Source organism: Sinocyclocheilus grahami, unplaced genomic scaffold (genome assembly GCF_001515645.1).
Source record: "Sinocyclocheilus grahami isolate Dianchi unplaced genomic scaffold, SAMN03320097.WGS_v1.1 scaffold510.1, whole genome shotgun sequence".
Lineage (NCBI taxonomy): Eukaryota > Metazoa > Chordata > Actinopteri > Cypriniformes > Cyprinidae > Sinocyclocheilus > Sinocyclocheilus grahami.
Window position 1 is genome coordinate 207,265 of NW_015505689.1, and position 13,189 is coordinate 220,453.

General features: G+C 41.1%; 2 protein-coding genes across 4 annotated transcripts in view; both read left to right on the plus strand.

Moving 5' to 3' along the window:
• gabra6a (gamma-aminobutyric acid type A receptor subunit alpha6a) overlaps positions 1 to 6,548 on the plus strand; it is a 12,825-nt gene extending 6,277 nt beyond the window's left edge. Inside the window, exons 8-10 of one of the 2 annotated variants that reach the window (XM_016237291.1) lie at positions 1,285 to 1,532; positions 4,260 to 4,495; positions 6,372 to 6,548. In XM_016237291.1, the coding sequence (XP_016092777.1) occupies positions 1,285 to 1,532; positions 4,260 to 4,495; positions 6,372 to 6,384 (497 nt within the window). In that variant the 3' untranslated portion in view covers positions 6,385 to 6,548. Of the gene's footprint in view, positions 1 to 1,284; positions 1,533 to 4,259; positions 4,649 to 6,371 lie in introns of those variants that run through there. The other variant, XM_016237292.1, reaches the window with a different exon arrangement.
• A 6,329-nt stretch (positions 6,549 to 12,877) lies between these two features.
• gabrb2a (gamma-aminobutyric acid type A receptor subunit beta2a) overlaps positions 12,878 to 13,189 on the plus strand; it is a 54,764-nt gene continuing 54,452 nt past the window's right edge. The window contains exon 1 of one of the 2 annotated variants that reach the window (XM_016237294.1): positions 12,878 to 13,160. In XM_016237294.1, coding sequence (XP_016092780.1) covers positions 12,886 to 13,160 — 275 coding nt within the window. In that variant the 5' untranslated portion in view covers positions 12,878 to 12,885. The remainder of the gene's footprint in view (positions 13,161 to 13,189) is intronic. The other variant, XM_016237293.1, reaches the window with a different exon arrangement.

Consider the following 13,189-nt stretch of genomic DNA (forward strand, 5'->3'; position numbering starts at 1 on the left):
CACGCGTTTGGAAAAAAGTATATATATATATATATATATATATATATATATATATATATATATATATATATATATATTAATTTTTTAAAATAAAATTCCTTTTGCATTTTAGTACTTCATCCACAACTTATTTTCTGATAAAACAGCATTTCCAATTTTACAGTTTTTCACCTAAAGTTTTTCAATTATTTATATACTTTATTATTTTCCTTGATTATTAGATCAACCTGCCAATAGACATTTCTACACAAAACTATAATAAACGTGCAAAAATACCCATGATGATAACTGAACGCCATTTGCTGGAACGTATAATGAGTTCATGTAACCAAAATGTAGCTAACAACATAATTCATACTGTTTCACATTCTATTTAAAAATATAGTATACTAGTGGTCTTAAAGGGACAGTTCACCCAAAAATGAGAATCCATCGTCATTTACTCGCCCTCAAGTTTTTCCAGACCTGTATGAGCTTCTTTCTGTTGTTGAACACAGAAGAAGATATTTTGAAGAATGTTGGTAACCGAACAGTTGACCTATCGGTAAGCCCCTCCCCTCGAACGCAGATGAGCCAATGGCAGTTGAGTATCAGTTTCAGTGCCATAGAGAAACATTGGAAGATCTGAAGCTTGCATCGTTTTGATGGTGTTTATGCAACAGAAATGGAAAAACGCTGTGTAGTGTAGGTCAGAAACACATCTCTTCATATTAAACTGGTTAAATGCACATTCATTTAATCGTGTGATACATGAACAGTGTTGATCCTGCATGTTGTCATCCGCGATCGTGTCGACCGTAACATGAGGCTTCTCCCGCTTGATCTGCAAACCCTCGCTTCCAGATGAATCGAGTTCGCCACCATATTTATTTTAAAATCTTTTATACATCCCTCCATGGCATATTTAATTCCCACTTGAATGGTGGCCCTTCTGTGTCCAACATTGTTCAAGAACATCTTGTGACAAGGTTTTCACACTGACAGCTGTTATTGTAAGAGTGAGCAGCTCCATTTGTTTGTCCGAGGTAGCAATAGTAACTAAGGAGGGCGGGGCTTACCGATAGGTCAATTGACTTCTATAGTATAGAAAAACAATGGAGGTCAAAGGGGACCAGCAGTTGTTTGGTTACCAACATTCATACAGATTTGGAACAACATTTGTGGGTGAACTGTCCCGTTAACTATTCACTGTTTAAGGTTTTCTGTCATGTTCTCAGTATTTCTGGGTTAATTTCCTATGTAAATCTGCACTTGCGTCTTCACATAATCTCCTGTGACCTTCAGGAATCACCACTGTGCTCACCATGACCACTCTGAGCATCAGCGCCCGCTCCTCGCTGCCCAAAGTCTCCTACGCCACTGCCATGGACTGGTTCATCGCCGTCTGCTTTGCCTTCGTGGCTTCAGCCCTTGTCGAGTTTGCGGCGGTCAACTACTTTGCCACGCTCGAGGCCAACAGGGAAAAACGCCGGCTCTCCAGGGCCTCCGTTCTGGAGTCCATAGCCCAGGGCAGCGACGACGAGCCGGAGACGGTAACAATCTCCTGCAAGCCTCGCTTAACTAACACCACACTCTGGTCAGAAAGCACAGCTGAGGGAGCTCCTGGTTAAATGATATGCACAACACGAGCTCTGCTCTTCACAAAGCAGCGCACTGTGTCACAGTTATTGTGATGCTAAATGAGTGTCGATGCATCTGCATATATACATAATTAAATACCTCTAAAGACATACAGTGGTGGCCAAAATGATTAGAGCACTAGTATTTCCACCAGCTGAAAAATGGTTTTAAGTCAGTTATTTCTTTTTTTTGCTGTAGTGTGCCAGAAGGAGAGATCAGTTTACATTTCCAAACATTCATTTAGACATTAATTGTAATAATGCAGTGAGATTTGTGTGCTCCACACAGAGATCTGATCTGATCATCATCAGTCTGTCTGGAGTGACATGAAGAAACAGAACAAACTGAGACAGACTCAATCCAGAAGAACTGACGCTTCAAGAAACCTACCTGCAAACTCTGCTCAAGTGCGCCGAGGGCAAAAGCTGCTTTAAACACAACGGATGCTCACACCAAATGTTGATTTCATTTAGTTAATAGAAGTTAATTGATAAAGAAAATACATGTATGACATTATTTTTGACAGCATCCTCATTTTACAGCATTTTTTCACAAGTGCCTAAAACTTTGGAGACAGTTCTTCTGGATTGAGTCTGTCTCAGTTTGTTCTGTTTCTTCATGTAATCTCAGACAGACTGATGATGATCAGATCAGATCTCTGTGTGGAGCACACAAACATCTCACTGCATTATTACAATTAATGTCTAAATGTATGTTTGGAAATGTAAACTGATATCTCCTTCTGGCACACTACAGCAAACGATAGAAATAACTGACTTAAAACCATTTTTAGCTGCTGGAAGTACTAGTGTTCTAATCATTTGGCCACCACTGTATTTAGCCCGCGTAACTAAATACATAACACATGGCTCAACCTTTAATGCATGTGTTAAAAACTGAATTGTTCAGGTGTTCAGTGAGGAGTCATTCACCCGCTCTCATGCAGCCACGTGTGGATTGTAGCTCTAATCTGTTGTGCTGAGTTAAATATGATAATTCTACAGACGTGAGGCGTCTCCCGGGACCGCTCTCACACGCGGGGAGCTCATGGTTGGTGTTTTAAAAATAGCCACCTGTATTAAAACTGCGAGCCATGACTCTTGGAATCTCTCACCTGTGCTGCGGATCCACTTGCTCCAGTTCTCTCCTGCTTACAGACTGGATGGGAAGGAAATATAAAACGACTGGGGTGTAGTCTAACCTCTTATTTTTATAAAGTGCTAGAAATGTTGCTATATATTGGCGAGTCCAATCAATCAATTGATATTTGGCTATTTTAAGATGACTTGGCAGATGTTTCGCCACTGTTCGGCTGGTGAAATCCAGTCATTTGAATAGGAATCCATTCAATCTAGAATTCGTTAGAGCCAAGGACTTCCACATGCAGAATGAACCAAATTTTGGCGAATAAAGCGCCATTCATTGTGCATTATGATGTGTAGAGATGTATAAATCACAGCTCACTCATAAGTCAAACCAAGCAGCTTTCTTTTGGTCAACACGGTGAATTTGTGTGACAAACTTGAACCTGTTGCAAACGGAATCGGTGTGGAAATCTTTCGCCGTAACGACATTCACGATTGTGTGGATTTCTATTGAAATGTCTGGATTTTGTCTGCGAAAATTCACCGAGCAATGGTAAATGGGGTGGCACCTTTAAGTCAGAGTAAATTTTGAGTAATTATGATCTTCAATAACTGTCTGTTTCTTTTTATTTAAAGCTGATATGTGTTTTTTTTCTATCCGTAAGTGTTATGCAGCATTTGCCCCCATCCCGATTTCTTTCAGAAATGAAAACAAAGGCAACCTGAGTAAACACAAAATAGTTTTTTAAATGATAAACAAGTTATCAATTTCAATTTGCTGATAATTTTTGAATAGCCTCTTTTATTTTGCTTCAATAAAAATAAATAAATGCATAGAACTGTATGTGTTTATGAAACAAAAACAGAAGAAATCAGGATGGGGGCAAATACATTTTCACAGCACTGTACTGTCTTTAGGGCGTAAGTTGTTACAGCCTTTGTTCAGTACACTCAATTGATACCCTTGCATACCATTCCTGAGAAGTGTGCAGTTTAATTTTTCACCTGGTGGATGATAAAGCCTATGAAAAAATCCCATAGACTTACATTAAAGGAAGGACCACAGCTTGTTGGTGGGACACGATCACCCTCTTTAAAGGGATAGTTCACTTAAAAATGAAAATTCTGTCAAAATTGACTCACTTTCAAGTTGTTTCAAAACGTAACAAATAGCAAATACATTTATTTCAGCCGTTGAACACAAAAGGTGATGTTTTGAAGAATATTAGTCACCAAACAGTTGACGGTAGCCATTCACTTCCATAGTATGGAACTGATTGGTTACCAACATTCTTCAAAATATCTTATTTTGTGTTCAGCAGAAGAAAAAAAACAAAGGTTTTGAACAAGAGGACAGTGAGTAAACGATGACAGAATATTCCATTTTGGGTGAACTGTTTCTTTAAACTGCTTTACATGAATACATACAAATTGTCTATTTTTTTGACGACTGATTTTTTAATCAGTACCCTAAATGCTGGTTCTGTCTCTGTTATATATGTCTTATATCAGGTGGAATTGATTCATGTTCTTCACGGTTTGCTTGTGTCACAGCCTCAGTCTGATACCAGTGGCTTTACCCGCAGAAGACGGGCGAACTCTGTGTCCGAGGTGCCCAGGAATCGCTATCCCATCTTCCTTCAGGGCTCGGCCGTCCCACCCAACATGATGCTGGCAGGCACCAGTGCCATAGACAAATACTCTCGAGTCCTCTTCCCTCTGGCCTTTGGGATCTTCAACCTCATCTACTGGTACATCTACCTCAGCAAGGACACCATGGAAAAGCCCAGGTCTATGCTCTGAAAACAGAAAAAATCACCTACTCTGCATCAAGGAGGGAGTTTTTAGTATGTTTTATTATGTTGTGTTCTTTCTCTCCGTTTTATTGGCGTGCAACTCAGAATCAGAATGAGCTTTTTTATTTTTAGAATTGGTTAGGGTTTGTATACATGCATACATATCTGACATGAGACTTTACAATAACTAATAATAACGTGTATGAATCTGGAACAGAAGATTTATGTACAGATTTGTGCATTATTTACTCTGTATGCAGCTGTATGAAATAAAGAGATATGCATATGTATGTACATTATACTTGAATTACAGAACACAGGTAATAATTGCTGTGTTAGCTGTTTCAGCTGGAGATGGAATGGGGAGAAAAAAAACATGTTTTTATGCCTAGATGTTCTAGTGTACAGAGATCTGTAACTAGTTATAAAGGGAAAAAATCACAGACACCAGTGAGATTAATCTAAAAATATACAATACAGTACACAGTGCTGGGTAGATTACTTACAAATTGTAATCTATTACAGATTACAAATTACATGACAAAAACAGTTAGTAACATAATCTGGATTACACATATTGAGTAATGTAGTCTGACTACTTTTTGATTACTTTTGACCTAAATTGTTTATCACATAGACTTGAATGTGATTACAATACTGAAGAAAAGAAAAAAAGAGAAAGAAAATGCATTTCATTTTTTAATGAATTGTTATCAATATTATGAAATGCATTAAACATTACTTCAAGTTTCCCAAAATGGGGTTCATGAAAAAGCCGTGGTCATGAAAAGCTAATAATTAATGAAAACAAAAAAATGTCAAAAGCTTGGGAATCCCTACACTGCATGAACAAACATTAATAAACATGAAAACATTTTGTCCAGACGTCCAATATGAATAATTAGTGAAGGTCGTTTTATTTTAAACTTTTGCATCTCAGCAGAAAAAAAGACTAGCTTGTCTTGAAAATTTTCTCTGAATATCGTAGGATAAATGCATGAGACAAAATTTATAACATAACTGAGAACTCCGTCATGTCTCACGATCTTAAAAAAGAGCAATAACATTTTGATTATAGGCCATAATACAAAATATATAAGCTTTATATTGCGATTTCTCTGCCATTCATTTTTCCTGAATTGGAAATGGTGCCGTCTTTCATATTTACTTCTGCTCTGTAGCTTATCTTCTCATCCCAGCTCCACAGAATGCCGTAGATGTATTTGTCAGGAAACTATGATGGCACACAGGTTTCCACAGGATGCTTGATCGAGGCTGTAAATACATGAATCATTTCTGAACCTAAAACAGCCGTGGGACTCGAGCAGGTGAAAACAGGAGAGGTGATGCTCTTCTGGGTGACTCTGTTGCTGCGGTTGTTGAGGTTAGAGCCCCATCCAAGATTAACCAGGGCCAACTCCTAAAAAATAATCTGCTATATATTTTCTTTCTTCTCCAAATCCTTGATTCATCTGATTTTTTTCAAAGGGATCATGAAGCAAATGTCACATTTAATCCCAAAATTTCCCTCAATGCCGAAGGCGTGAGATTTACCGAATCAAGAAAATCAACACATCCTCTCAAAATAGAGTCACTTATCAAACTCAAACGCTAAAGTTTCATTATTTGTTTTCCTGAGGGGCGCTAAAGGCAGTCATTTGAGGCCTTTTGCAATGTACCGCCTGAAATATATAAGATGCAATAACGTGCGACTTAAAATGGCGCATTAGCACCCAGATTTCACACGGAAAAATTATTTCCATCAAACAATAATTGACGTCAGGATACAGGCGATGAAAGCGCGTGCGAGACATGTACGGCACGTTTTTCTGATCCTGTATTTGTCTTTCGTAGTGTTTTATCTCCACAGGGAGATCGAGTGAGTTTCTCCTGAGAAGACAAGACCGTGTACTCGACTTTCCTCTGGACCTCTGTCTCTCACTTTCGTCATCTAGCAAACTGCATCCCTGATAGAGCACGAGGCTGTCTGACACTATTTGACAAGTATTTGATCCTGTTCCTTTCCTATTTTATCACCTATATAGACTTTCCACTCCATTTGCCTTTATATTCGCAGCCGAGGGCCACGTCGTTATACTGACCCTGGTACATTGCAAATCCTCCTCTGGTTCTGCTCTAGTTCTGCTCTTCTGCATGTGTGTGTGTGTGTGTGTGTGTGTGTGAGAAAGTGGGTACGCGTTTTTGTGACAAATGAGGACATACATTTGTATAATGACAAAGGTATAACATAGGTATTACAAGGAGAAGGTGACTTATCAGGATATTACCCCATGTCCACAAAATGGAGTGTATTGAAAATCTGAAATAGCAGAAAGTCTCCTGTGAGGGGTAGGTTTAGGGGTAGGGTTGGTGTAGGGCAATAGAATATACGGTCTGTACAATATAAAAACCATTATGCCTATGGAGAGTCCCCACAAGGATAGCTGACCAGACTGTGTGTGTGTGAGAGAGTGTGTGTGTGTGTGTGAGAGAGTGTGTGTGTGTGTGTGTGTGTGTGTGTGTGTGTGTGTGGGAGTATGTGAGTGAGTGTGAGAATGTGTAAGTGAGAGTGTGTAAATGAGTGTGTGAGAGTGTAAGTGAGTATGTGTGAGAGTGTGTAAGTGAGTGTGTGTGTAAGTGAGAATGTGTGATGTGTGTGTGTGAGAGAGTGTGTGTGTGTGTGTGTGTGTGTGTGTGTGTGTGTGTGTGTGTGTGTGTGTAGCACACTAAGCAGTTGATGACATAATCTGCAGTGATGAAACATTGAACCAATGCTTTCAATGGCCTGCCCTCTACAGAGACACGGCTGCACTAGATCAAAAGTGCCGGGTTTATACTGACAGCTTCAAAGATTTCGCCTTGGAAATAGAGGAGTAAAAGTGCATCCATAGAACTCAACTTGTACGAACACCATTCACGCGTGCATGTTTGCAGACGCGCATGGTGCCTCTCTTGACGCGGTGGCGCTGTAACAGAGGAATGGAGTAAATCTCAGTGTGGGGGGTGGATATTTAATATGTATTCTCAGCTCACGGTCTGTTTGATGTTCTCTGATGTTTCTCTGTGCATCTTGGCTTTCTCTCTGTTGGGAGAACATGCACATGCCCAGGAATGCATGAATGCATGCAACTCATAAGACTATTGTGCTTAACATCATAAATGGGTTTTAAAACCCATTTGGAGGAGACAATTTGGCACTGAAGAATAGACATGAAGGTGCTAATGTAATAATCTCAGGAATTAAGAATTTATACTTGCATTATGTTCTTGAATAATGAGTGTATGCATTAGCATTTCTCACCTAATTAAGATATTTTAATTAGCGTTTGCATTGGACTAAAACTTACTGACTTTGCTCACACAGGGTATAACAAACAAAAATAATAATACAAATTATATATATATGTATATACTGTGTGTGCGTGTGTGTGTGTATACATATATATATATATACTGTATATATTACCCACCTTGTTACACTTGTGCTGTTCCTGGTCAAAAATTTTTTTGTAATTCTCTCATTATGCTATATATTTTTTTTAAATCTTGGATCAATCTTTTTATGAACTTGTTTTCTTTCAATTAGCAAAGGTTTTGTACTGATTGTATACCTCATTGATCTGAGCACCTTTTGAGTGAACACTGCCAAAATTATCAACAAATACAGCCCTACAAACACAGGCCTACAACCAAACAGTACCAAACAGAACTGCATAATTTTAATAGCGTAATGAGAGAAGCAATTATAAAGGCCGACCATTTTTGACCCAGCAAATTAGGAAAATGACTTTCAGTATAGCACTTTAAAAGTGATTAGGTAACACTTTATTTTAAGGTGTCCTTACACATGTTACATGTGCTTACTATTTGTCAGGATCATGGACTGTCTGTGTCATGTTTTGCCCCTGTTTCTGTTCCCTTATTTGGTCATGTTCCTGTCCTCATTTGGTTAATTAATTTGATTAGTCATCCCATGCACCTGTGTTTCTCCAATCATCCCCTGTATTTAAGTCCCAGTCTGTCTCTGTCGGGTCTGCTCGTTGTGTACTTGTGTTTGCTCCAGCGCCCTTTGTGTGGATTTACCCTGTGTTCCTTGGATTAAAGACTTTTGATTGTATTCCTCGTTTCCCTCATACTCCTTCCGACAGCATACCGTGACAGAAGACCCGACCAAAGACAGTAACCTCCGTGTATTTCCCCTCCATTTGTTTTCCATTTTTCCTCTGTGCTTTCTTTTGTTCCCGCTGTTTCCATGGATCCCCTCCTTCGCCCCGAATTCCTCCTCCTCCTGCTGGAGCAGGGGGACAGATCTCTCGAGGACCATACAAGACTATTCCAGCTGCTAGCAAGCACCACCAGCTACCCGGACGACGCGCTCATTCTATGACGCGAGCTTGAACACCGCGAGAGTGCCGTCGTTCGAGGATGGTCCTCGAGAGGATTTCGTTGCCTTCGTGGAGTGGACTCTGGCGAGAAATGGATCACCATCCTACCCCGTGGATGATCTCGTCAGATCCACTCCAGACCCAGAGCCCAGCCCACCATCTCCCCGCGAAGCGGAGCATCAGCCCGAGCCCACCGTTGATGGAGAGCCATTTCCCACCGCGATCAGTGAGCCAGCGTAAAGCCGAGCGACTGAGCAAAGGTTCGCCCCGGATGTAGAGCTGTGTCTGTCAGACCAGGTGCGATAGCCGGCGACAATGCCCGCCACGAGGGAGAAAGCCGCGGACGGTGTGAGCGCGGAGAGGAGCTCCCCCCCTGCACCATGGCTGAGGGTGAGCTGAGTATGGTGCGGTGAAAGTGCCAAACCGAAGAGGAGAGTCCCCGAATCCAGGCGTTTGCATTGGACTAAAACTTACTGACTTTGCTCACACAGGGTATAACAAACAAAAATAATAATACAAATTATATATATATGTATATACTGTGTGTGCGTGTGTGTGTGTATACATATATATATATATACTGTATATATTACCCACCTTGTTACACTTGTGCTGTTCCTGGTCAAAAATTTTTTTGTAATTCTCTCATTATGCTATATATTTTTTTTAAATCTTGGATCAATCTTTTTATGAACTTGTTTTCTTTCAATTAGCAAAGGTTTTGTACTGATTGTATACCTCATTGATCTGAGCACCTTTTGAGTGAACACTGCCAAAATTATCAACAAATACAGCCCTACAAACACAGGCCTACAACCAAACAGTACCAAACAGAACTGCATAATTTTAATAGCGTAATGAGAGAAGCAATTATAAAGGCCGACCATTTTTGACCCAGCAAATTAGGAAAATGACTTTCAGTATAGCACTTTAAAAGTGATTAGGTAACACTTTATTTTAAGGTGTCCTTACACATGTTACATGTGCTTACTATTTGTCAGGATCATGGACTGTCTGTGTCATGTTTTGCCCCTGTTTCTGTTCCCTTATTTGGTCATGTTCCTGTCCTCATTTGGTTAATTAATTTGATTAGTCATCCCATGCACCTGTGTTTCTCCAATCATCCCCTGTATTTAAGTCCCAGTCTGTCTCTGTCGGGTCTGCTCGTTGTGTACTTGTGTTTGCTCCAGCGCCCTTTGTGTGGATTTACCCTGTGTTCCTTGGATTAAAGACTTTTGATTGTATTCCTCGTTTCCCTCATACTCCTTCCGACAGCATACCGTGACAGAAGACCCGACCAAAGACAGTAACCTCCGTGTATTTCCCCTCCATTTGTTTTCCATTTTTCCTCTGTGCTTTCTTTTGTTCCCGCTGTTTCCATGGATCCCCTCCTTCGCCCCGAATTCCTCCTCCTCCTGCTGGAGCAGGGGGACAGATCTCTCGAGGACCATACAAGACTATTCCAGCTGCTAGCAAGCACCACCAGCTACCCGGACGACGCGCTCATTCTATGACGCGAGCTTGAACACCGCGAGAGTGCCGTCGTTCGAGGATGGTCCTCGAGAGGATTTCGTTGCCTTCGTGGAGTGGACTCTGGCGAGAAATGGATCACCATCCTACCCCGTGGATGATCTCGTCAGATCCACTCCAGACCCAGAGCCCAGCCCACCATCTCCCCGCGAAGCGGAGCATCAGCCCGAGCCCACCGTTGATGGAGAGCCATTTCCCACCGCGATCAGTGAGCCAGCGTAAAGCCGAGCGACTGAGCAAAGGTTCGCCCCGGATGTAGAGCTGTGTCTGTCAGACCAGGTGCGATAGCCGGCGACAATGCCCGCCACGAGGGAGAAAGCCGCGGACGGTGTGAGCGCGGAGAGGAGCTCCCCCCCTGCACCATGGCTGAGGGTGAGCTGAGTATGGTGCGGTGAAAGTGCCAAACCGAAGAGGAGAGTCCCCGAATCCAGTCCAGAGCGTGCTCCAGTGCCTGCTCCTAGAAAGAACCCTCCAGTGTCCGCTCCTCCTGAGCTCCATCCTGTTTCCGTGTTCAGTCAAGAGGGGGCTTCCGATCCAGAGTTAGTCCCTGAATGCCCAGAGGCTCACAAATGCCCGCCCTCCCACCCGCTCCTGCCTCCTCCACCGCTGTCGTCTGGAAACCCCTCTGCTCGCCCTCAGCCCACCATCATTACGGTGCGAGCTCCGTGGGTCTGCCATCCTCCAGCGTAGCCATGGCTGGAGAATCCCTCACCTCCGCCTCCAGCCTCTGAGGCCCGGACTCCGCCTTGGCCCATAGACCCAGCGTCTCCACCTCAGTTCCTAGCTCCCTCGCCTCCACCATCACCCACTCTCGTTTTGTTATTTAGTTTGATTAGTCATCCCATGCACCTGTGTTTCCCCAATCATCCCCTGCATTTAAGTCCCAGTCTGTGCAGTCTGTCTCTGTCGGGTTTACTCGTTGTGTACGTGTGTTTGCTCCAGCGCACTTTGTGTGGATTTACCCTGTGTTCCTTGGATTAAAGACTTTTGACTGTACTCCTCGTTTCCCTCGTACTCCTTCCGACAGCGTACCATGACACTATTATAATAACAATAAATTATGCATAATTAGTCAAACCAAAAATTATTCAGACACCAGATATAATTTTTGACCTTCTTTTACTAGTGGGTGCAGGACACTATAGTTCATAAATGTAAGCGAGGATAGCAAAATAAAGTGAACTGTGACAAATTATACCCAGAAATTCTTCATACAGTGGACTAGCAGTAAAATTTGGGATCAAAAACTATTCAGAATTATTCAGACCTAACCAAGTTTTGCTTAAGTGTTTTTCCTTTAATTGCTAATGCGACCTTTTTACACCACAGTCTGAACAAAATTAATTGGTAATTGGTTGACCTAAATTGGTATTATTTAATTGTGCACTTAAATTTAACAGCTGAATATTTTTTGGTTGATTATAATCCCTTACATACCTTTCTATCAAAGTTATCTGACATTATAAAGATGAATTTGGGTTACTATACATTTAAGTACCGAGTAATATTTATGAACTACATGTACAGTATACTTAGTATATGGTTAGGGTTAGTCTTAGGGTTACTTGCATGTAATTATGCATCATTTATTGTTATTATAATAGTAAATACATGTAACTTGTAACAAGGACACCTTAAACTAGTACTACCTGAATTTGTTTAACTTAAGTTCTTGTCATATTTTATTACCATTTTCTAAACTATAGCGAATAAAATGTGATATAATGTGAGAAATGTTGAAGGTGTCTGAACATTTTTTGGTTCGACTGTACATGCAAGTAACCCTAAGACAAACCCTAACCATATAGTAAGTACATGTAGTTAATTAATATTACTCGGTACTTAATTGTATAATTACACTGGAACAAGGACACCTTAAAATAAAGTGTAACCAGTGATTCGTTTGGAAATTTGGTGCCTCTTATGGCACAGAATTTAAACACTTTTTCATCTTCACATCTTTATAACCTACATTTTGTAGTTTTTAGTTACATTTAATTAGTTTTGAGGTCATCTAAATACTAGTTATCTCCTTAAAATTGACCAAATAATCTTGTAACAGATTTAAAACAATTCTTGGGAAGACGGACTAAAATGATTGATGACTTATCCTGCTCTCAGGGGCGTGTTCAACTTTTCGTCCAATCAAATGCTTTCTGGAATGAAAAAGCCCCTCCCCCTAATGCCACCTGTTTCGCTTTAAGGGTTGTAATTTAAAGTAGCTACTGTCTAAATTCAATAGGAATTACACAGCGAAGAAACCTCTCATTTGGTATTTTAACTGTAATATGTTGAATATGTTTTCTCACGATAAACACATTGCGAAAACTTTATTTTGCGACCTTAAAGTAAATGTTAATGACTATGATCGGCTACCTGAAGGTCGCTATGATGACTAAACCCCATCGTGTCACCTTCCACGTTCCACATTCACACACAGGACTAAACATGCTGCATGAAGATCACCTGATGTCTTCTTCTCTTGACTTGGTTTATTCAGTCGTCCCTTTCATTTCCCCCCCGCAATGGAAACAGCTCATCCAGCATCATCAGGAGCTGCTCTTTGATCTGGAGCTGGCGTGTGCGCATGCGCAGCTCATTGCCTTCGCTGCACTGGCTTCAGTAAGTTGGATGCGCGCTGTCTTCATCATCACATCCGAAACTGTTGCGATGGAGAGTATCGGAAAAACCCCACACATCTTCCTATTATGTCCGCTGATCGTGGCCGTGGCGTGCGCGCAAAGGTAGGGTTGCGTTTTGTGGCGTTTCAGAA